Source organism: Hylaeus volcanicus, chromosome 3 (genome assembly GCF_026283585.1).
Source record: "Hylaeus volcanicus isolate JK05 chromosome 3, UHH_iyHylVolc1.0_haploid, whole genome shotgun sequence".
Classification (NCBI taxonomy): domain Eukaryota; kingdom Metazoa; phylum Arthropoda; class Insecta; order Hymenoptera; family Colletidae; genus Hylaeus; species Hylaeus volcanicus.
In genome coordinates this window covers 30936242-30959359 of record NC_071978.1, presented here as the reverse complement: position 1 = coordinate 30959359, position 23118 = coordinate 30936242, and the positions used below count along the sequence as shown (strand labels likewise).

Here is a 23118-nt window from a genome sequence, read left to right as displayed (position 1 = left end):
AGAAACGTTGCGAAACGTCGTCTAACGTCCGTTGACAAATTTCCAGAAGAATTCGAAAAATTGCCCTTACCTTGACGAACGATTGTTTCGAAATGAATATTACGATTTATTTCGTGTCACGATGTGGTATAAAATTGACCTGGAATTACCAATTGTTGGTTAACGTTTAAGGCACCGACACGAAGGAAACTTTCAACGGTGATTGCCAAATTTTCGGTAACCTATCGATAAACTCGATCAAGCGTGACGGTTTTTTTGTTCGTTAGATTAGCGATGCGTGTCAAACGCATAGTTTCGCGTCATATTTTATTCTTCGAAAAAAGAACTCGCAACGAAATTTCAATTGAGATAGTTTTTTAAGTAGACCGTAAATGAGCGAATCAATCGCGCGGCGAACGTCGTTGGCAAGATTTGATTGTTTCCAGGTGGTTTGAGCCGTTTCCAAAGAACGAACAATTGCACGGCAACATGGAACGAAAGTTCTGGGTTTCCAACTGTACCGTGATGCAGATCAACGAGATTTGTTTGGGATCTTAATGGGATTTTCACTGGATAAAACTGACAACAAGGTCGGGGAGGCAGTAAACTAAACTGGAAACGTTTCTCGGAGAAAGCACCGGGAGTCCGCCGGGTTATCGAGATAAATCCAATTTACGCGGTGACTCGACAAGGACTCGTTTACGAATAATTGGAGGAAAGTTTCTTTTGGGAGTGTGTAATTAAACGTTAGGAACCCATTGTTGCGGGAAACGATTCGCAGCCAACGGTAACCCCAGTGGATCGCGTATACTTTAGCGTCTGGCAAGGCACGGGCATCATCTACCGCAGAAACAATATTCCTCGTTCGATGCTTCAACCGAAAAATTTGTATCGTCTAAGGACGTTATTACATTTTTCGTATACTTCTTCACCAGTAATCTACCATCTGATCATTCTTACTAATCTTCGCGAATAAATATAAAAACGAACGACTAGGATTAATGTTAGTTAACGTATCAGACTATGACGACGAAACGTTCCGGACGATGTCCGTGGAAAGAATGATCAACTTTCATAAATTGTATCATGTCTTTATATAGATTTGTAGTCCCTCCTGCTTGGAGGGGAAAAGAAGAACCAGTTCCATAATAAGATACAACGGCGAAAATTAAGTGTTACGTACCGTGAACTGCGTTTACGATCGTTTAGAAAAAAAAAAAAAAAATGTTTCTCGTTTCTTAAAAAGCATAAAATTGGATCGATAGCAAATACTTTGTGCGATTCGTTAAACTCATTTTACAGATGTATGCATTATTTTAAACACTCTGCCCGAGAAGATAATCTTGTTTGCTTTTGATACTATATTCTTTGTTGTCACGCTTGATTTTCTTTTTGCGTTTGTTTTGTTTATAAATAATATAAGTTTTCTCGAGGTGTCGGAAAAGGATCGTTTCGCTGAATCCACGGGTAGCTTCCGTTTATCCTCACGGTCGAATTCGAGGATCTGTTTCGTCGGTCGTCGCTACGATCCCTCTCTTCAGCATCGCGTAGCGGCGAGCAGAGAAAGAGGAAAAGAGAGGCCGGAGGCTTAAGTGTAGCGTGGAGGTGGTGCCAGGCCCCTCCTTCTAATAAAAGCCGCTCACTAAGCTCCGTTACACAGACAGTCACAGAAAAGTCGACGAGACCAAGAGCCGCCGAGAGCTCCTTTAGGGTCCTCTTTAGAAGCGGCCAGTTTAAAAGTTACCAAGTGACGGATTAATAATCGGTGTGTGGTGAGTTCCTAGGTGAACGACAAACACTCTCCGACGCGACTACGTGCAATCAGTCTCGTTTTCAGTGACGAGAAACATGAAAAACGAATCACGTGACGGGATCCGCCAACAGTGAGGAAACTATCGAGCTTCCGGAATTTCGTCTTGAAAAACTGTTACGATATCGGTTACGTTCCGTTCCATTCAGTTCCGTTTAAGCAGAACTTGAAACGCGTGTCCATTTAACACCAGTGACGTACCCTTTTCGCGACCCAGCAGCACCAGAGTCGGGTAGTGATTATTTTGTGATTACGTTGTGATTGCATTTGTAATAATTGCTCGCGATAATCATAAATCGGTAATTCTGTCTCTGGTCCTCTGCGGCATACAATGAAATTCTAAAAATTACGTTATTCGCGAAAATATATACCAATTACAATTGCCAATTACATAGCGAAACATAATCGTGGATCACATTTCTTCGACATTGAGTAAAAGTTTGAACTAATCGATTCCTTCGAGGAATGCTTGATGGTTTCCCGTGTACAAAATGTTTGCAGTGGGTTCGAGCTTCCTCCTCGAGTTTCTGTTCGATGTATAGTGATTCGCGAGCCACAGGATCACGCCGCGCCGGATGGAACAAGAATCGCCGAAGTGAAAACCTTCTTGGAGTGGTTCTCGAGCAAGAACGACGAGCTCGAGGAGAAACTCGAAACTCGCGAGTCACCTCGTGCTCGTGCCGTGCAGGAAAATACGTTCTCCGTTGAACTGTAGCTGCGAAATCCACGTGTCGTTGTTTCCTCCATATTTTTTCTTTTCGCAACATTGCCGAGCAGCGAAACATCGTTAATTTTGTCTTTCGATCGGAGGAAAGTTTGGGCAGCTGTCATGGTTATTCCCTTTCTCTATCGGAAACTGTGTTTGGCCCGTTGCCTGCGAAACGTGTTGCCAACTTTTTGCAACGATCGCTTCACGGTTTCAGGAATAGAAAATTTACGACAGTTTTTAGTTCCAGGTGAAATGGTTCGAGAAATCGAGAGGGAAGTAAAGTTATGGTAAATTATGTTTTTCGCGTCGTTCTTTTGTTTTCTGCTTCAACGATGGCTCGTGTTTAACGTGCACAATGATAAAGTATCAATGAAACTTGCTAATCCTTAACCACAATCGCGCAACATTGCATCACCGGCTAAGTAGAAGCATGCGTACCGAATCTATATTACCTCAACGTGTCGCCACTATTGTATTCTGGTTACTCGTTCCTGCAATTATAGATTCGATTGGATGCCTAATCGAGTAACGATCTCATTTCAATTTTTAACTTGCTTTTCGCACACGTGAAACGAAGATTAACACGTTAGACGTAAGATGGCAACCAAAGATAATTTACTAGTCTTTTATCGTTAACCAGGAAAAGTAATTTTTTTTTCGTGAAAGATTCATTTGGAGAATCTAGAATTGCACGTGCTAAGACACACGAGCTGCGTTTATTTTTCTACCAACGTTTTGTCCCTCTGTAATATTTAATTAGCAACCTATTTGTACCAGAGTCAATTTGTAAAACACGATGTACCATCTTCCCTCGAGAATCTCCGATGCCAACGGCATCCTCGACTTTCATTTGGACGAAAGTGATAGTTTCGAATGTATGCTCGGGAAAGGAGAGCCTCCCCTCTACGCACTCGCTCGCCTTGTCTTTGTCTCCAGAATCTCATCGAACGATTTCCGGTCCACCGTGTAACAAACACACCAAAGATACAAACTTCCTTTCTTTTAAACGACAGATAATACCAAACCAACCTCCGACCAAAAGATAATCCCGTGAAGAACAGCAACATCATAGGACGTTCGATTGACGAAATTGTATTTTTTCCAGACACTCTCTCCCATCAAACATGAAGTCCGCATTCATCGTCATGGCAACTACGCTCTGCGTGGTTTTAGTCACCTCGCATCCGCTTCCTTCGGAAGATGAACATCTTCGATCCGAGGTAAGCTTTTAAAAGGAATCTCGGTCCACGAACGTACCGCTTCGAGTTCAAATTTGCTCGGATCAACTTTTTAACTTGACCCATATTTCCAGGAAAGAACGAAAGCAAATTCTAACGGCGAGTTATGTAAATTGAAACGAACGAATTACCAGACTCACCTATTTTTTTTTTTTTTTTTATCCGTTTCCTTTAGAATTTACGAAACAATCCCACCCTCGTCGTACCGCGCTCCGAAACGGTTGCTCGTCTACGATTAAAAAATGATATGTATAACACACGCGTGCTCGATTGCTTTCTATACGTCATGCGTGCTACCGAACCGTTAATTCCGTAAACGGTGATCTTGGTTATCGAGAGCCCCGAAACCGCGTGAAAGTTTCAGTTTCCGTTTGCAAAATTCGCCGTTCTACGGCGACAAGCACGACCGCGGTTAATTGTCGCGTTAACCGACGATGGAAGAAACGTCGGGCGTCGAACGTTGCGAAAGTTCTCGCTTCGACTTCGATGTCGATCGGTTAAACAGCCGATCGTTGGACCGAATCGATCGATTCGGTGATCGGAGATGATATTTCACTTTCGACGAGACCTCTTTCACTCGGGCCGAGTGCTACGACCTCGGCAAAACTATCTATCGTTGTCGAGAGGTTCAAAAATTTCCTTTTATTAACAAAGCATCGTTATCGATCAAAATTCAAAAATGGTACTCCAACAAAATTTTGTGTGTACGATTACCGATTACTGGACCAACAGTATTTTACCTCAAATATTATGTAGTTTGATACTTGTGCCGATTCAACGAAGAATAGGCTGGCATTGGGTTTCCAATCTAGATAGCCTTCGTGTGGCTTACGTAATTGCCAGAGTAAATATTGGAATTACTCTCAAGACTGACATTGGCACCGCGAGTCTCTGCAACGCAATCGAATAAATTTCTATTGTTTATTCTGAAAAACTTGGATATAAACTTACATATTTTCCTGCTGCCTATTAAAAGAACTGACGTGCATCGGGTCGTCGATGTTCGATCGTCAAGTATTTACTCGGAGGAACTCGTTGCGCGGACATCCTCGAAACTTGTGCGTCAAGCATGAAAATCTCATAGTTCTTGGAAAGAGATTTTCAATGGAAGAGGTTGGGCAAACCGGGCTAGGTAGGCGAATGTCGTGTCACGAGCGATGAAACACATGGTCCGTCGAAAAGCCGAACGTTCGATCGACTCTCTTCTTCGGCCCGGCACTTTCACTGGCCGCGAACACTTGCGGAGTTACGACGGACACTTTCTTCGCTCGATCGATGCCCAATGGAAAGCGCGTGCGAGAACGTCCACGCGTGTTTCAACCTCTCTCTGATCTGTGGTTCTCGAGACCTCGTGCTCGACAGCGATTCTCAAATGTCTTCCCTTCGATTCTCAGTTTTTACTCTCCGAATCGGGAAACATGGTTAAGCGATTCTATTACAGTTTCGATAAATTCGAAAGTAGAATAGACTTGTAGTGCTTTTTTTCTGTAATAAGCGCGAAGGGAGAAGTTACGCGAAGCAACTACGCTTACGCTTTGAAATCGAATCGAAACACTTCCTAGATCTTTGTACGACAGGAGGATCGATCGTTCGAAAGTAACCGATCGGTTCTCCTTTAGAAACAACGTGAAATTGCGAGATGAATTTATTAGAGCGGAGATCGAGATGGTCAACAAAATTGATGTGGACGTAAACGTAATGTGCAGGAACGAATATCGTAACAGCCGGTCGAATGTGAGCGGTGTTTGAGGGAAAGTGAATCACGAGAACCAGGTTAAGCAACTTTTGACTCCGAAACCGTCCAAGTGTCCAAGATTGATCGATACATTTTATCGCATGCTTTTTCCACGTTGTTACAACACATGACAACAAGCTCACTCCTAAAACGAAACAGTACTATTTTCGTTCTATACGAGCAAACGACGTCGTTCCTATGATACTTTAAACGTGTACGTACTGTACACGGTAACAAATGGTAGCGGCACTAATTCACCGTTCCTCTAATCATACGCAATCGGATCGTTTAGCTCTGTAATTCTGTTTGAGTTATTGCTCCAAGTACGCAACTTTGCGACTCCGCCGTTCCATCAGACTATTTTTATTGCCCTCGCGTCTCGATTCGCCGTTAAACATCAGGCACGCGTAAACAATGATCACGATAAAATCCTTCCGAGTTAACGTTACTCCTTGCGTTCGGCATTATTATTGCGCAATAACATTACCTTACTCTTACACTCTCGGGCACTTTCGACGAACTGTCTGTCTGGCAAACGATCAAATTGCACTCTCGGATACTTCCTCGTTCCCGTCAATGACGCAGCCACGAAGCAACGATTCCGTTGTCTCGAGAACCAACTTGCGAATGGATTAAACGGAAAAACGTGTTTCCTCAGTTTTCAAGAATTGGTTCACGAAGAAATGGGAACTGTTTGTAGGGACCAAGGGAAACTTTTTTCAGACACTCGATCGGTTGATGATGATCGAAGCCGACAACGAGGCCGCCCTACGGAGCAAAAGGACGATCGGTATCCTGCGGGAATTGTTCCCCGAAATATCTCAGGTGAGCCGCTGCTAAACAAAACGTAGCGAAATCCTGCAGACGGCCAGGACCATTCAAACTCTCCCACCTTTGTCCTTCGAGTTCCTGTGTCGGATTCGTTCACCCGACAGAGAACTTTGAACGTCCTCGAGATTGTATCGTAGGAGGCACGCGGCAAAGAATTTCGGTCGTCGACTGTGACATCAACGGAACAAGTTCGTTGATCACGATGGAGTAATTTTATTAATAGAAGACTATCTCGATTACGTGGACGCTTCGTCCTTGGAGAAAAGAGCGAAACGACGTTCTTTAAAAGAGACAAATCATTGCTATGAAAATATATGTAATTTATGCGATCTAAGTTAGAAGAGAAACCGTTCACGCTGAATCGGCATTCCTATCAAGAAAGTTTCACGTTCGATTCCCGATTCACGATTCACGATTCACGATGGGCATTGAGTTTCCTCGTTTACGATGCGTTCTGTCGCTCGATCGTACAACCACGTTCTTACTTATTCATTTGCTTTCACGGATTAAGATACAATCTCGAATGAATGGGAATTACAGGAACACGTTTCCCAAATCCCGTTGACAATTTCCTCTTTGCAACATTTGCCACTCCTTATCACAATCACTAGAGCAGCCAGTATTTCGGCAACCTAACAATCGATACCTCGACTCCGATTTTTTCGTCCAACCTTCTCGACTACTGCGAAGGCTAACGACAAATTTATCGTTGAGCTCGATGAGATTTTGAAACGTAAACTCGTTGCTCTTAAAGCTGTCGCGTGATATTTCGGCGACATATCATCGTCGATCGATATACAAAATCGGATGCCTAAATGAAAAGTTCGACATCCTCGATCACGAAACAACGTAAACGTCTCGCCACGATTCGTTGACGAAGTAGTGGCGGTCGATAACTCGGCTAAAGACGTGCCGAGCCAATTTTCGAGTCCGGAGAGAATGGAGCCAGTTCGACAGAACGAACCAGCTAAGAGCTGTTGTTTTCTAGATGGTCGAACAAAAGGTGAACGCGATAGTCGCGGAAGTCATCCGAGCTGTCGGACCGCTCGTGCTGCGCAATTTCCTTGGCAACAATCGGCAGGATAGCGGATCCGCCGGTGGAAGTTCGTCCAGCAACGGATCGACGGTGACCGTCGCGTCACCCTTCGACGACGATGACGAGGAATCTGGCGAGAACGGGTTCGCGTCTACCAGCTCGAACGGCTCTAAAGTCTCGATCGCTTTGCCGACCTTCCCGCCGGACGAGGACGAGGACGCGGATTCGACGACCATCGCTTCCAAAGAAACGACTACCGATGCCAACCGGAACGCTGACACGACGACCATCGCCACCAACACGGTGGCATGACAACGTTGTGGCCAGCTCAGCGAATCGTTGGAGGTCAATGAACCGGCCGAGGAGTAACCACACGAATTGTATCCGGCAAGGATAACCACCGCGCAATCGGGACTGCTGCGGGAGTCAAAGCTCTGTCTCTTTGTCAAGCACATTTCTTTTTTGTCGCTAACTCCGTCATCTTCTCTGTGCGTGTTTGTGTGTGTGGGTTTACGCGCCTTCCCTCGAGACTCGTCTTTTCTGTCTGTTCGTGTTGTCGTTCGCTTTTTTCTCTCTTTCTCTCGCCATCTTTTTTTTTCGAAATCATCCATCGTCTGTGTCTACGATAGGCGAAACTACATCTCTATTCTCTAAACGCTAACAGTATTTTTCTCGTTTTCTCCTGTCTTTACGGATACTACGGATTACCGTTCGCTTTCGCTTCGTTTCAAGCTTCGCCAGAGTCGCGGTCGCGATCGGTAGATCGTGATCTCTTCCAGATCGGTCGACCTTGCGAGACGTCGATGACCTACCTGCAAGATAAACGTCGTCGACGATGCTTGATCTTGAGATTCTTCATGTTTTATTTACTATTATTCTTTATTCGTATCCTTTACGTACTTGCGTAAATTTCTGACCTCGACACCTCGGCATCTATCGGACAAATAGCTTTCTTACCATATTAATACCGAGTGGTCAACTTTTCGAGTCTATTCACCGTTCCATCGACGCTTCATCTTTCCAAACTCTTTCGAGCGGACTGCTCGAAAGTTTCTCTGCTTTTCTGTTTTTCGATTCGCGATCAGTCATCTGTCATCGTTGCTCGTTACTTTACGAGCAGTTTATCATCGAATACTCGTTACTGTAATTATTTAGGATTAGGAACTCTGCCAGTATTGTGTACTCAAAGAGATTAAGGTCTGTTCACTCGCGTCGTATTGGCTAATCGCGATCGACGCGTTTCCCGATCACGGGACATCGCGAGAATACGCGTCGTACGCTTCGCATCTCTTTACAGGCAAATACTTTGCGTTCCGGTGTGGGTCGTGGATCGATCGTCATAGAATATCGCGAAGACGCCTCTGCGTCGTTTCACAGAAATATGTAGAAGGAGAAATCGTTCGACATGAATAATTCGCGACGGTAGACCGATCGAACTCCGATCTGAACGCACAGCAAGTTTTTTTGGCGATCGATCAACGACGATTCGTCTCGAAACTAGGTTGAAGAGGTCGACCGTAAAACGTTTGTTTACAGGACGTGAATCCGGAGGCAGAGGACAGAGCGAACGAGGTAGCGGCGGAGTCTCAAAACAACGAGGTCAAAGTGCAGTTTGCCGACGAGCAGGGAACCGACGACTCGGCGCAGTTGACGCCACTGGACGAGGTGGAAACCGAGGACGACGAGAACAGAAACAAGAGATTTCTCAACTTTGGGTTCGGTGGTTCCGCGTCCAACGGCGGCAGCGGAGCCGGCTCTGGCAATTTCCTCTTCGACATTATCAGGGTGAGTCTCCTGCGGCTGCGGGAATTGTTCCCTCTTCTTCGATTTCGATCGAATGGCGGATGAAAAATGGAGGTATCGTTTCTCGTTTCGATTCGAACGATGAATATATTTTTTTTCTTATTTTTGACAAGTGGAAGTTCCGTTATTATCAATTTAAAGAGAACAGTTTTTATATCATCGGCACGTATACACGCGTATTCGATGCGTGAGCATTCCTATCTCCACTTCTGTCTGTACGGCTGTTTATAAAACGTGTCTTAATACTAAAACGAGTTTAAACATTTTTCTGGTACACAGAGACTGGTTTATTCGCGCTGAATATTGCTCGAACAGCATCCATTAGCGCCACGTTTATCGAATATTATTGATATTCTCAACCGACGCCGACGTACGATTGACGTTTGTTTCCGTTACTCGTTGCAACAACAAGAAAAGAGTAAGAGCGCGAAAATTGTATCTATATACGTCGGTAACGCAAGGATCTCGATCGCAGCGCGACAAAACCGGTAAATTGTTTAATATTCAAGTAAGAGGCAAGTCTCGCAGCGCGGCGGCGGTCGCAAGGGCGCCTACCTACTCGAAACTCCGGTGAAAGTCATCAACCGAATTGTCGAGCTCCGTCGATTGGTTGCCATTCCAAGGTTTCTGACCTAGCCACGACCCGACCTCGTGGAACACACGTCCTCGTTGTTTGCTATAAAAAATAAATGGACATTTTAATGCGCCCCGACAGTTTACGTACATCTGACAAAACTGGACAAATATATAACAAGTATGACCAAAGTTGTTGGTTCAGCTTTCGATCAGGACCCAGCACTCTTGGATTAATTACGGTTAGAAATGACGAAAGTTTCTCCAGTCTTCTTCTTACGGTAATAACGCGATGAGAAAATTATTAGAGATTTCACTTATTTTATTCAACGAACAAGTTTATGTCTCTGCGTGTACGCGCCGCGACTCGTTTCTGCGAGAGAATCTACGATTCATTGTCCGTATACGCTAACGGTAACGACGCGATTGCGAATAATATCTAGTCGAAACGAAACTGGTCGATAGTTGCTTGCCTTTTACGGAGTCGGAAAACTGTTATTCCTTTTTCTTGCAACTATACGGTCGCGCCGCGAATGATTAGAGGGTAATAAGCACGACTAAAAACTAACAGCCTAACGACTCGTGTCTCGCGAAATTGAATTTTTCATCGCAACGAAACATTTCGGTCCTCCATTTTTCACCCAGAAGCGAAACAATAGCAACCGTAACGCATATCCCGTGGGCCTCGCGCAACCGTCCACGGTATAAATAATTCCGTTACCGACAAAGCGCAAAATCAAAAGCATCGTTGCGACCAGAAGAATCGTGGAAGATGAAAAGATCCGTCCTCTCCAGCAGTGTTAAAGAAAAATTTCAGCAGCTTTGCAGGGGGTCCTGTTCAACGAGAGATATAGCAGAGGGAGGCCAAAATCGATAGTCGCTGACCGAGCATGATCCAAAAGAAAATAACGAACGCAAAGACAGGCTATCCTCGAGGAGCGGATCAGTAAACGAAAGTTCTCGTTTCTGTTCTCGTTTAGCAAGCGGCCGACGGGGCGGCAAGAGCGGCGGGCACGGTGTACCGCGTGGTGGCAGGTACGCAGAGCCTAGGGCTCGGCTTAAGCGCCTCTCGGGACTTGGGCCCGGCTCCCCAAGATGCCGCCCCTGCTGCCGCTCCAGCTGGTTCCGCGACCACGGCAGGATCCTCGACCAGCGCACCGGCCGCGTCAGGAGCCGGCAACCTACCACCGGTACGCCAATCCTTCCGAGCAGAGCCGAACTGGACACTGCCAACTGCACTTATCTCCTGGTGAACGGAACCAACCGAGACTCCAGAGTTGCGATCTTCGGCCATCTCTCGACGCCGAATATCGTTTCGATGGCACCTCGTCGACTTCCGTTTACCCTAGCTTCTTTCACTCTGACTATCTCTTTATCTCTATCTATTTGTCTCACATTTTCTATGTTTCTTCGGTTTCACTCACATCATGCTGGGGACCACCCGCCGAGGCACAAACGAAAACGAATACTTCTTTCGAGGATAAATCAAATTAATCAATCGTACATATATATATATCATTTGAATACGCGACTCGAAACTGAAACGATAATAACAATAAAGAATAGTCGCTTTATAGTATCGCGCGTATTGCAACCACTCGTTACTACACATTATCTTCTACACATGCCAAACCACGACAAAATTAGAACAGAGTTTGTTTCGATTCCGCGAGTCATACGCGAATGACAAGACAATTACTTTTTTGTCCATGTTTTCTCTGGGAAAGAAGTATTTCGCGCGTCTATAAACTGTGAATCGCGTCTTTAACAACTCGAAGCACGCGGCCATTTGTGCAGCGAGCATAATAGCTGCACTCGACTGTGTTTGATTTGCACGTCATACTCCACGCACGTGGCTAACGACCGCCAACCACTCGTTTCGCACGTTTCTCCATTTACTTTCCGCCTTCCGTTTGCTTAACTACTCCGCGTCCAAGCGAACAGTACTTCCCGTATGGTTTCTCATTCTTGTAGTTTGCTCCCAGTCTCTCTTTTCCTCGTCGGCTTGCGTCTTTCATGCGTGTACATCTTTAACGTTATCCTTAGCCTTGATCGTGCACGGACTGTGCGCCCGGATCTCTACTTGGAACGATCGCCGAGTTGAAAGTAACACCGACCAGAGATTGAACAAATTATTACGTGGATACATAATTTAACTTTTCATTCGAGTGATCTCTCGAGAGATTCATTCTCGAGAGATCCTGACGCGCAGTCGGTTTCATGGTCTCTGTGCGCGTCAAGGTTACTGTTCGTGATCCATCGTTATTGTCACTAACATGTGCGCTCGAAATCGTTTAATCCCAGTTACGGCTGATGTCTTTCCAGAAGGATTTAGAATTAATCATGTATCGAAGCAATTGTTTGAATATATCGTTTTTCCGTTTATGTCTAATCTATGCGTGATAAACTATTTTTAAAATGTAGCAAAACAAAATTCAGCCTTATCTGTGTTAATAGCGATCGTCGTCGCGTCTTCCCACTAACAGTTTTCGCGTAAAAGTAACCTGTACGCGTTTCGCGACAAGTATAGAGCAGCTTCCCCCCTCCCAAAGATCCGTTCAGTTCTCCAAAACACCTTTCCGATCGTTCCACCCGGCCAACGATCCCGACGCGACACCGACAACCACCGACTAAAGACTTTCGGAGAAGCAACTGGCTGATTGGACATCCCGGCCGATTCGACTCGGAATCACAGGGCAGCCATTGATCGATTGCCGATTCTCTCGTTGTTGTGATCTCGTACTCGTCCATTGCACCATATTTTTTGGCGACGTAGCTGTAGTTAACTCGTTGCTGCTGGAACGGACCGAGGCCAAAGTCCTGGCAGACGACTCGGCTTCGTCTCTACGAAGAAATTGTAACTTGTTCGAGAATATATTAAAAATTGGTTCGAACCAAGACATATTCGAGCAAAGATCTCGCAGCCGAATCGTCTGCCTTCGGGCAACAAACATTTAGTAGCAAAGTAATCGCAGCACGGTGCGTGACGTACGCTTCCGTTAACGGACCGATCAGCGGTAAGTATCGTTGAGTGTGCGTCACGCCGCCTGTAATTTTCACCAGTAATTTTACCGTTTTATTGGGTCCTGGTAAATATGTTTCTAGTTTTGTTGCACCTATGGGGTGTCCGTACCGCGACGAAGCAACTACGCGATTACCTCGAACCCTTTTTTCTTGGCGTAAACGCCGATTCCAAGTTTTCAACAATGTTTTTCGAAGCATACGGACGCCCTGTAAAATCTTCCGAAACAATGTCACGAGCCGAAGGAGCGCACGTAAGGATCGTAGCAGCAAGATCGATGGATCGTAGCCGCAAGTAGGATTCAGGATGTAAAAGCACCGTAGTGTCGGGAGCGCTGGAGCTAGACGTGGAGCTGCTACACGCTGCAATTATCTTCCCACTATGTAGTATAATAAATAAAAGAACGTTCGCGCAACGATCAATGACAAACATCGATCTAGGCGACGTGTCTTTCATCCACCTTCTTTTGTGCTCATCCCGAGAACAGACGTTGCGTCCTGGTCGATGTCTGACTAAACGAAGGGTTTGATTGTTTACAGCTGGTGGCAGGGAGCGGAAGTCAAGCTAGTTCCTCGGGAGGCATAGCCGGTAAAGTGGAAGAAACCCCAGAGGCGGTCCCGGGTCCGGTCACAAGGCTCTTCGTCATCGCGAACAGAGGGATCTCGAATCTCCTGCAAGACCTTATCCTTGTAAGTAATGTTAACAGCACAAAAAAGATAATAATAATAATAATAATAATGATACGAATACTACGGTAGGACTATTCGAGAGCAAAAATGATTAAAAAACTGCGAGTAAGTGGAACTTATCAGGCCATGGAACGCGGTCTACCGGTAGTTTAGACTATAATTACAAAGTCCAACAGTTTTTACACGGATAATACGATTTGCATGACGAGTATAAAAATTTGCGAATAGAAGGTTTATTCTTAAAGTTCGTATCGTTATACGGTTACGACACAACGCTGTTTCGAGCAGAATTTTCCAAGCAATCAGCGTGTGACGAGCAAAAACTTGGTAGAATCGTGTGCGTGTTCAAGAGGGAGAAGGACCTTCAGTCACCTTCCGTCGAGAAAATCGTACTTTTCCAGGTCGAGTTTGAAACAGAACTTTTCGTCGCGACATTTCGTTTTGTATCGTTTTACGTAATCGATGCGTGCAAAAGCGAAAGTACTTACATAGATACTATTATCAAGATCGCGGTACGCACTCGCGTTTCATTTTGCAACGATGTACAGCTGGAAAGAATCGTGGCTTTTTTTCCTACGTCAAGGTAGACGCAATGCGTTCTTGCAACGCTCTCATCAGACAGCATAGAATCGTACACGATCACGGCGAAAGCAATTTGTTCGAGACCGTCGCGAGATTAGAATCGTGCTCTAGTTCTGTACTTGAAATCGAGCGTAGAACGAGTCGATCGCTGAGTAAAACCGGATTCGAATTCGACGCTGACCGATCTATCGCGTCGTTGTCGTGCGTCGAGATTTCGCCGAAAGTCGAGCGAGCACGCCGTGTTGTCGTTCTAGATATTAAAACCGGCCCCAATTACGCAAGTGCCCCCGTCAGAATCGATAGAAAGCAAAAATGTAAGCGACTTTCTCTATGAAATAGCTCGTCCATTTGCTGGCTGACTTATGCAAGCAGCTGCTACCTGCCACCTGGCACGCGATATTGCCAGGGGCATGGCTGACCAGCTACTCGATTCGCGATGATCAGCGATCGTTTGACCAGGGACGACAGGTCGTCGAATCGGGCCACCCGAATACTCTTGACACGATCGTTGATTCTCTCGGTGTCCGAGAGCATGTTGCGTGTGAAACACCACGGCCATGATAATTTCGACATACTCGTTGAGCACGTTCACCGAATGCATGTGTAGCGTTTCGCGTAAAGTGTTGCAAACTGTGTTCTACGACTACTCGAAACAGTAATCGTATCGAAAATGCTTTTTACGGAGGAATGAGAAAATAAAATTTAGTAGACAAAGAAATTGACACTGATGCAACGATATTCTCCCACGATATGATTTCGTAAAAACTGTCCTGTTTCTTGACAAATGTTGTCGCAAATAGATATTAACGCGGCTAAAAATAAGGCGTGGTTTTACAGTTAGCCGTTGATAATGATAGTCGCGTTTATATTATACGCAATCTCCGAGCAAGTTCGTTGGCAAGCAGCGGCTATCGCATTGGTTGGAAAGCGTTCACGCTTCGCGCATCGCACGGAATTCTTCTGCTTCCTATCGACGCTAAAAGTCGGAAACTCCGCTACAGACTCCGGTTTCGTGGTTCGAAACGAAACAGCGTGTTCGTTTTTTCACACGATTCGGCGAAACTTTGGTCGTCGGAATAAGAAATATTGAAACTAATTGTAATCGTTTTATGATTCGTAGCGCTTAGCGGCAACGAGCGAACGCATCGTAAACTTCAAGGCGAGACTGATCACTTCCATCATCTAGAACTCGGTGCGAAAGGACTAGGGTGAGCAAGTACAAGAAAAGATTCGGTGGTCCTGATTTAGTCGGGCCACGTTGGAGCCATCGCCGAGCCGTAGCTGTCGCGGAACACGGGTACGACGTTGGCAACGTAACCAGCCAACACGTTGCCCCCTTGTCCCCGAGATCCGAAGTGTTATTCGTCGATGGTAGAATCGTCCTCGTAATAAAGCGCAACCTCGCGACTTTACTTTTGCAATCGAAATCACGAGTCAGATCGCGATCCCGTCTCCTCGTTCTCTCTGTTCTCTTCTGCTTCGCTGTTCTTATTTTACTGTCACCTTTTATCCTCAGTCTCTCGTCCTCCGATGTCTCTGCAACACTTCTCCCTCTATTCGTTCCCCCACTATTTTTCTGTCTCTCATTTCTATAACTAATCTTTTGAAACTTATCCAATTTCTGTGTAAATGTAGCGGATACATAAGTCGCGTGGTCAAAAGTCGACGACCGTCGCAGGAATGAGTTGCAAAATGGAACTCGATACGTGTTTGAAATCGTAAATCTACCCGCGACTGGATACAAATATTTGGTTAAAATACGAAATTGATGACATGCGATATTGAACTGCACGGCAGCCGTATTCAAAGCGTATCTTCCTGTCGACGTTCGACTTTGACATCTCGTCCTTTCGTTGGATCGCGTAAAGCTGACAAGGGATTCGCGAGAACTTGTATATAGCTCTTCTCGGAATGCAATAGTGCCAAGCATTGACTTTTCGTTTTTTCTTCTTACGATCTACCTATATAGGTTTCCTTTTAATTTAGCAGCCCTTGTTTCCTCGGCTGTTGTTTCTCTAAGGGCTGCTAACGCGGCTACGATTACGGTGAAACTGCTGAGTTAATGAACCTTCGTGTCCTTTGTACAGAAACAGGCGTAACTTCAAGTTCTCTTTTGTAGACTTGAAGTAAACCGATAATGCTTCGCCATACCGTTTGTAATATATTGTTCGTCAAAGGTTCGTCGCATTCGACTCGAACTTGTAACGATACCATTCCCTTTTTAAACTTCCCGAAAACAGGGAAGTGTAATAAGAGAACGGCTATCGTCGATCGATATCCGTCCAAGTGTGTTGATCCTCGAATTGAACGCATTATCTCTCTTATGTAAATCGTCCCTGTTGTTTTGTAGTGTAAATAAATAAATATTATTGTCATAGAACGAGAGTACCTATTTATCGTATCACCTAACAAGGAATAACGATCGATGTACCCCGTGAAATTGCATACCACTGAAACTGTTTGTTACAATAGATAATTAATAATTATTATTATGCTCGTTGTAAATATAAACGGCGAAACGTTGGTTGCGCTATGCGCTAAAACGTTTCGAACGTCCTCTTAATCCTTGATCGACATTTTGAAAAAATATATTCGAAGAACGATCCCCGCGACTAATTGTTCTCCGAATAAGCAATCTCTTCGTAAGCATAATACATTTGACAGAAACACCAACAACACCATCGTTGTATAAATATCGCACGTCTTCGCGTCCCAAGTTACGTGAACGACACACGCGAGTTTAATCGAGTCCACGAACGGAAAAACACGAGCTTCTATTTCGATTCACTCACCGACACGATTGCATTTGTCGCATTTACGAATCGCGATCATTGTCTTGCTCGATTCGAAATTGAAAAATTCATTTTTCCATTAGGCTTTTTCTACGACTTATTCTTATTGCTCGACTAGGTAGGCAAAGAGTCTGTGTTGGACGATTCGCAGGCTTCCTCGTAGACGAGTATTTCATCTTCGCAGGAAGCCCACCGGTGTAGCTAGGGAGGCGTGATCAACGGCCGCGGCAGTCGTTCGGTAGACTCGCTCACGTAAACTGGATCCCCCAATCGCACGGTACCGTTCGAACTTCGAAGACCAAGGTGAATTCCCAACACTGGACTGTCGCCGACGAACTTCCGGAAACCAGGATCCGTTATTTGCCTGTAACTGTAAAGTAAACGATAGACAGTAGCAGAGTAAAGATAATAAATAACAAACGCAACAGAGTTGATGAAAGATAAATTGTATTTCAGGACATACGCTCTAAGAGTTTTCAAGGGTTCGGTCTGAGGATTCTTTTCACCCGTCGTCGGATCGATGGTAGTGAAGATACACCTGGTGCACGGCATAACGTTCTTGAAGATCACATCGCCGATCTTCACCCAGCCCCAAGTATCCTCTTCGTACGGAGCGGCGCCTTTTATGACGAAATTTGGACGAAACTGTTCAGCATTTATCGACTTTTCTAGTCGAGTATTCAGGTCCATCACCGAACTTTCGTTTATCAGGCAATAGCTGGTGGCGTCTGGATAGGCTCCCTGTGCAAGAAAACCATACATGTATATTTTGCAAACGAAACGAAACGAACACGAGAAACTTACAGTGTCGTTCTTGGTTAACAAGAATCCGTTGTTCTTCTTCCTGATTTCTCGCATCGGATACTGCAATGGATAGTAGACCAGCCTGTAGCCAACATCTTCCTGAAGAAGAAACCGTGACAACCATCTTGCTGGTTCTTCGCCGCAATCGCATGCTGCCACGATCTGACCCCAAACAGCCACGCGGAATCCCTTACCTTTGATTTGTGACAAATCGAGGGACATGGACATCATTCCCGGAGCGGAAAGCGTGAGAACTGATCCGGAGAAACTGGGTGTCACCTGGACTCAAACAATACGTGTTTAGTACTATGTAAAACGATCAAGTAACGCAGGTTCGATTGAATTACCCGAAATTTCCAATGTAAAAATAATGAACATTTCTAATTTTATGTAAAAGATTGAGCCAGAAACGCCACAAAGAACAAGAGCGTTCCACGAAGGAAGAACGCATCGCGAAACGAATTAATCGTTCGCTTCCTAGCCTGGCTATTAATTCCGTGACTTTTCACGATGATAAAACGGTCCGTTAATTTCGATTATAAAAGTCTCGCGTTCTATATGAATTAAAGCCTTCACCTAAGCATCTAGAAAACTCGATTCCTAGGACCGCGCGCGAACCGAAATCTAAAAATAGCTGGACAGTGATTTGTCCTCCTGGTTATCTCGAGCAACGGTGCACCCGTTTTCTTACAGAGAAAAACAAACAGCATCTTCGTAGGAATTACGCTGATTAGATTAGCTGTTTCGTTGCGAATCAAGACAAGATGTGTAAACTCGTGTCATGTAAACGCGGACTATCATGTACTGCGATGACGAACTATCGACATACAAAAGTGAAATCGTTTGCTAAAATTCTACAATTAAGAACTAACCGAAACCCTCGGCATTACTTGTTCTAGTTCCGCAGCTTCTATGATCATATTCGTGGGAAATTTTTGCACGATAAAATTTCTTACCTGGACCATCTTTGGGACTTGTCTGGCGGTGACAAAGTGTCCGTTGAGGTCGATGACCAACAGAGTCCGATCCCTCATCCAACCGGACTGCAAGCCCAGTGGCATACAATCCATCGACGTCATTCGTACGGACCCGAGCGATTTCACCGGAAACGCGATCAGATCGCTGAGCTCGCCGACCTTCCGCCATTGCGAGGGTAACGCTTCCTTCTGCCTCTTGGTCCACCACCACCAAAGGAAAACGGCTACCGTCCCGGCGCCAACGACGGCCGCTGACGTGTACGTCAGCCGCATTCTATCTGCTCGTGAAACATTCACCGATTAATTCTCAACGGTTAAGCGACCATGCGGATCGGTCCGCTGCGTGATCGTTCGGTTGGAATTACGATCGAACGGTAGGATATAAATTGATCGTTCTTAGGAAATTATTACGAATTTCCGAAAACTTTTATTTCAGATATGATATCGAACGTACACCTCCAAATAACAGATCGGCTATTTCGCGATGCAGCTCTCCATCCAAACAGCCCGTTTGTTCCTAAACGGTGTACAACAGGCGCTTTCGTCGCTACCTAAACTCGCTTCAACCTGCTTCAACCAGAGCGTAAACCTTTTTGCTATCTCGAGTTCTTCGGATCTATCGTTGGTTTCGCGAATGGTTATCAGATCGCCGAATCCCGGAAAGAAATGTCAAGTCAGGTATAAACATGCGTGGCATCGTTATCTATGTATATATGCATGCAAAGTGGAACGCGTTATCCTTTGATGGTCGTAAATGAAAAGCAACCATCTCATGTTGTTACCGTGAAAAGAAACGTAATAATGTTTTTATGGATGATCGAAACTGGCACCGACATCCTTTGATTCCCGAGAAATTGGAGCAAGCATGGTGTAACGGAACACGATGACAACAAATGTGCTCGGAACGATTTGCACAATTTGTTCGTAGTAAAATGTCTCGTGTCGTCGATACTGTCGCGGGAAAGTAGGTTAAAGAGGTTCGTGCGCTTTCGAAAATGTGCATAGAATATTGCTCTTTGTTTCTCCTTTTCTTATACTCTTTTTTTACCCGCTGCGTCACGACTTATGTACATATGTAGGTTGACTAGCCATTTTATAATGTTATTGGAATATAGAACGTTCAGACTTGGTCTTCTAATCGCAAGTCATCGCGAATTCACGTCAATTCCGTCTTACCCGATATTTACCGATACATCTGTTTCTCTTCCACTAGCGTTCAAAATATTGAATGCCTCGTGGCGTGATGTGACAACGCACTCTTTGCGTGGAATCAATACCACGGGCGTCGCTCTCCAACGTGCAAACAATGATGCAAATTAACGCTAACGAGAGAGCCGAGTATGAGTTACGAGATGCGCGCTAATCTCATGCTAGAGTATTGAACGTATCGTTGTTCAAGTATAGTTATCACTGGAATCGATCCAACATTGTTTCCCTAAGGATGGATGACCGGAAAAAATAGTAGAATGCTATCTCGCACGGTTGGTGCCACGACCTCGACCAGCGATAAACAGCAAATTAAATATAAACGTAGGCTTATAAAATGCGTAGCTTACGAGGGTAACACGAGTTTTCCGTTACAATTGACTGCGTGCCCCTACGCTTGTCGCAATTTCACACAATTGTTTACTCTTGACCGGTTCACAACGTACCAAGAAGAAGAAATAAAAACCGACTCTGACGCGGCGCATTCGATTCATATTAATCGTTGTTAAGACACAACGGTTTCCAATTGAACCTTAATCGACGAATCCCGGAATCCCTGATATGTCGCGACGAGACAAAATCAATACCGGTGAAAGAAAGATTCGAACTGATTCGATATTGACTCTATAAAGTAGAATACTTACCCAGAATCATCGGTAAAGTTGCAGGAATCCTTAAAGAGGAACCAATTTTACGGACGCGGTCAATAGTCGGAGGAGACCCTGAGATGGTGGTACACAGGCCGGTCGACACCGAACTGAAACCAATGTGGGCTTCCCGAGATCGAGCGACCGTGTTCTTCCTCGCGAGCCGCGACGAACTTACCGTTATCTATCCACGCTTACGTTCTGCTATCTCCCTTCCCTGTTCTGGTAGGCACAATCGGTGTACTCGATAGGGCGCGATCACGTGTGAGGAGTCATCGAACCTCACGCAACTTCTAAACCCTTAAAACTGATTTATTAGCCGCCCTATTCATCGACTTGACAATTGCCATGCGCATCCCTACCATTTTCGAGTTTTTCAACACACATCGAAATACATTTTACTATAATAAATGCTGATAAAGATAAGCTGACGCAAAGTGAACCATTTGAATATAGATTTTTGCATATCTCTATGATTTATGGATATGTAAAAATAACTGAGGAACGATAAAACGTGTGAAAATAGTTCCCAGTGTTTCTGTACGGTGGCGCCATTGATAGCTTTTAATGAATTATTCATTAATGCATAATTAACACGACTCTTGCCTTACAACAGTATAATATATTATTTTAACTATCATTTTTACAAATAGTTATTTAAGGCAGCAATAGTTATCGACGCCATCTAGTAGAAACAGTGGGAACCATTTTCACTACGAGCTTGGCCATTTTCTCACCGATGGCGCCACGGGTACTAGACACACGCCATCTACCAACAGCAGTAGGAACTATTTTCACAATAAACTTGGGCGTTTTCCCACCGATGGCGCCACTAGTATTAATAAGTCAGCGATTGTCATATGTCATATACGAGCGACGCAGTCATAAGTCGTGACTTTGTGAATGTGTTAAACCACGGAACAGGTGTTTTGATTCCCTTGAATCTTTTGTTATAAAGTGACAGTTAACAGTTCACAGATACGTTTTCAAAAGGGTGACTGTTCAGTGTCCATTTTAAAGATACGTACAACATCGAAACGAAGAAATTATCATTTCTCTGTTTACGTCATCTGATTTTGTTGAGGTAAGTCGCAAGAACTTTTGATTGTTTACTTGGACGAACTGAAATGCATATTAGATGATGATATTTTGTCGGTGTTCATGTCTGAAACGTAAGCGATAAATTGTACAAAGCGTCGACCATTGTTTGAAGGTTAGGAACTATGACGTGTTATGAATCATCCGTGAAAATTGTTTCCTTTGACCGTCTTTGTTTATAAATTCAAACATTGTTTCGTCGTTTGAGCAATAACTATCGCTATTATTTGTACCCCTTGTTCGCTGTAGCAATATCTTGTTTTTGGTAGTGTTCTGTTCGATAGCAGATAAGAAGATTCAATTGTAAACATAACATTATCATGTGGAGGGTAGATTTCTCTGGGTTAATTACATCGTGCTCACTATTTTTCACAGAAACAAAAGCACAAATTTAAGTTGGTATTTTGCATCTGTTTCAGTGTTCGCCATGCCAATTTTGTATACAGTGGTGGCCAGAGGGCCTACGATACTCGTGAAACATGCCACCTGTGCTGGAAACTTTCAAGAATTCACGGAGATATTTCTTGCCCGAATTCCTCCTCAAAACGACAAGTTAACGTACTCGCACGGATCTTATTTGTTTCATTACATCTGCGAGAATAACATTATATACATGTGTATCACGGATGATGTGAGTAGTTGCAAAAGTTTTAAGAAACTACAATTTAGAGTACAACGTATAAACTCGATACTATTTTCGCTTTAAAGGAGTTTCAAAAGTCCAGGGCATTTTTGTATCTTACAGAAATTAAAAGAAGGTTTCTGACTATTTACGGCGACGGTGCGCAAACCGCTCTCGCATACTCAATGAACACAGAATTTGGTAGAATTTTAGCCAACGAAATGGTAAGTAGAAATGGATTCTTTTGATCGTAGACGTTCCGCATTTCTTCACGTCCGCATCTGTTTATCGTTTAGAAATATTACGACGAGTCGAATAAGGACATCGACTTATTGTCTAAAGTTCACGGTGAACTGGACGAATTGACTGATATAATGGTGAAAAACATCGATAGTTTAACTACGCGTGGCGAACGATTAGAGCTTCTCGTACATAAAACGGAAAATCTAACTGCTAGCGTAAGTACGAGTTCGCTATCGTATGTAATTACAGTCGCGATGAAGCATTTATCGTTACACGTTTTTCCAGTCCGTTACGTTTAGGAAAACCAGCAGAAACTTGGCTCGTTCGTTGTTCTGGAAGAACGTTAAAATTTATTTAATTATCGGTGCTATCCTAATCGTAAGTAACGACGTCGAATGTGGTACCTTACGATATAACAAATCGCATGAAACGCAACTAACTTTTAAAATTTTATAGGTTGTGACGTTCGTTATTGTGTCCTTGTCTTGCGGAGGTCTTACTTGGCCAAATTGCGTCGGAAAGTAATAAACGTACGCAACGTACAGACGGAATATAGCGTCTCTGAAATGTGATGAAAAATTATCTGAATATGGGTCGATGGTCGGGCTGTGCGCGGAAGGATATTTTTAAGGAAATAGAAAAAAAGACGCGATGCGGATTTTATTTCTTGGTTCGTCGTGCGTATAAGAGACCGAGAAATAATGTTCGATCCTGCGATACGT

The 23118-nt window shown here is 44.3% G+C and overlaps 3 protein-coding genes across 4 annotated transcripts; 2 read left to right on the top strand and 1 right to left on the bottom strand.

Annotated features, from left to right (window-relative positions):
* The first annotated feature begins 1619 nt into the window (after positions 1-1619).
* Positions 1620-16237, top strand: LOC128874390 (uncharacterized). Its single transcript, XM_054119148.1, has 7 exons — positions 1620-1751; positions 3604-3718; positions 6195-6296; positions 8875-9123; positions 10695-10904; positions 13276-13425; positions 15128-16237. The coding sequence occupies exons 2-7, from the start codon at positions 3623-3625 to the stop codon at positions 15191-15193; spliced, it is 873 nt and encodes a 290-aa protein (XP_053975123.1). The 5' UTR covers positions 1620-1751; positions 3604-3622; the 3' UTR covers positions 15194-16237.
* Positions 16238-16382: 145 nt separating this feature from the next.
* LOC128874388 (mitochondrial amidoxime-reducing component 1) lies at positions 16383-20751 on the bottom strand. Of its 2 annotated transcripts, XM_054119146.1 has the most exons (6): positions 20612-20751; positions 20431-20543; positions 18560-18858; positions 17604-17882; positions 17263-17540; positions 16383-17169 (listed from the first exon to the last, which is right to left on the bottom strand). In XM_054119146.1, the coding sequence occupies exons 2-6, from the start codon at positions 20438-20440 to the stop codon at positions 17001-17003; spliced, it is 1035 nt and encodes a 344-aa protein (XP_053975121.1). In that variant the 5' UTR covers positions 20441-20543; positions 20612-20751; the 3' UTR covers positions 16383-17000. The 2 variants fall into 2 exon arrangements, with proteins under 2 accessions (XP_053975121.1, XP_053975120.1); XM_054119145.1 differs by having other exon boundaries at positions 20431-20723.
* A 536-nt stretch (positions 20752-21287) lies between these two features.
* LOC128874389 (vesicle-associated membrane protein 7-like) lies at positions 21288-22995 on the top strand. Its single transcript, XM_054119147.1, has 6 exons — positions 21288-21517; positions 21951-22162; positions 22240-22377; positions 22450-22611; positions 22682-22774; positions 22853-22995. Exons 2-6 carry the CDS (start codon positions 21959-21961, stop codon positions 22919-22921), a joined length of 666 nt encoding a protein of 221 aa, XP_053975122.1. The 5' UTR covers positions 21288-21517; positions 21951-21958; the 3' UTR covers positions 22922-22995.
* Positions 22996-23118: the final 123 nt, after the last annotated feature.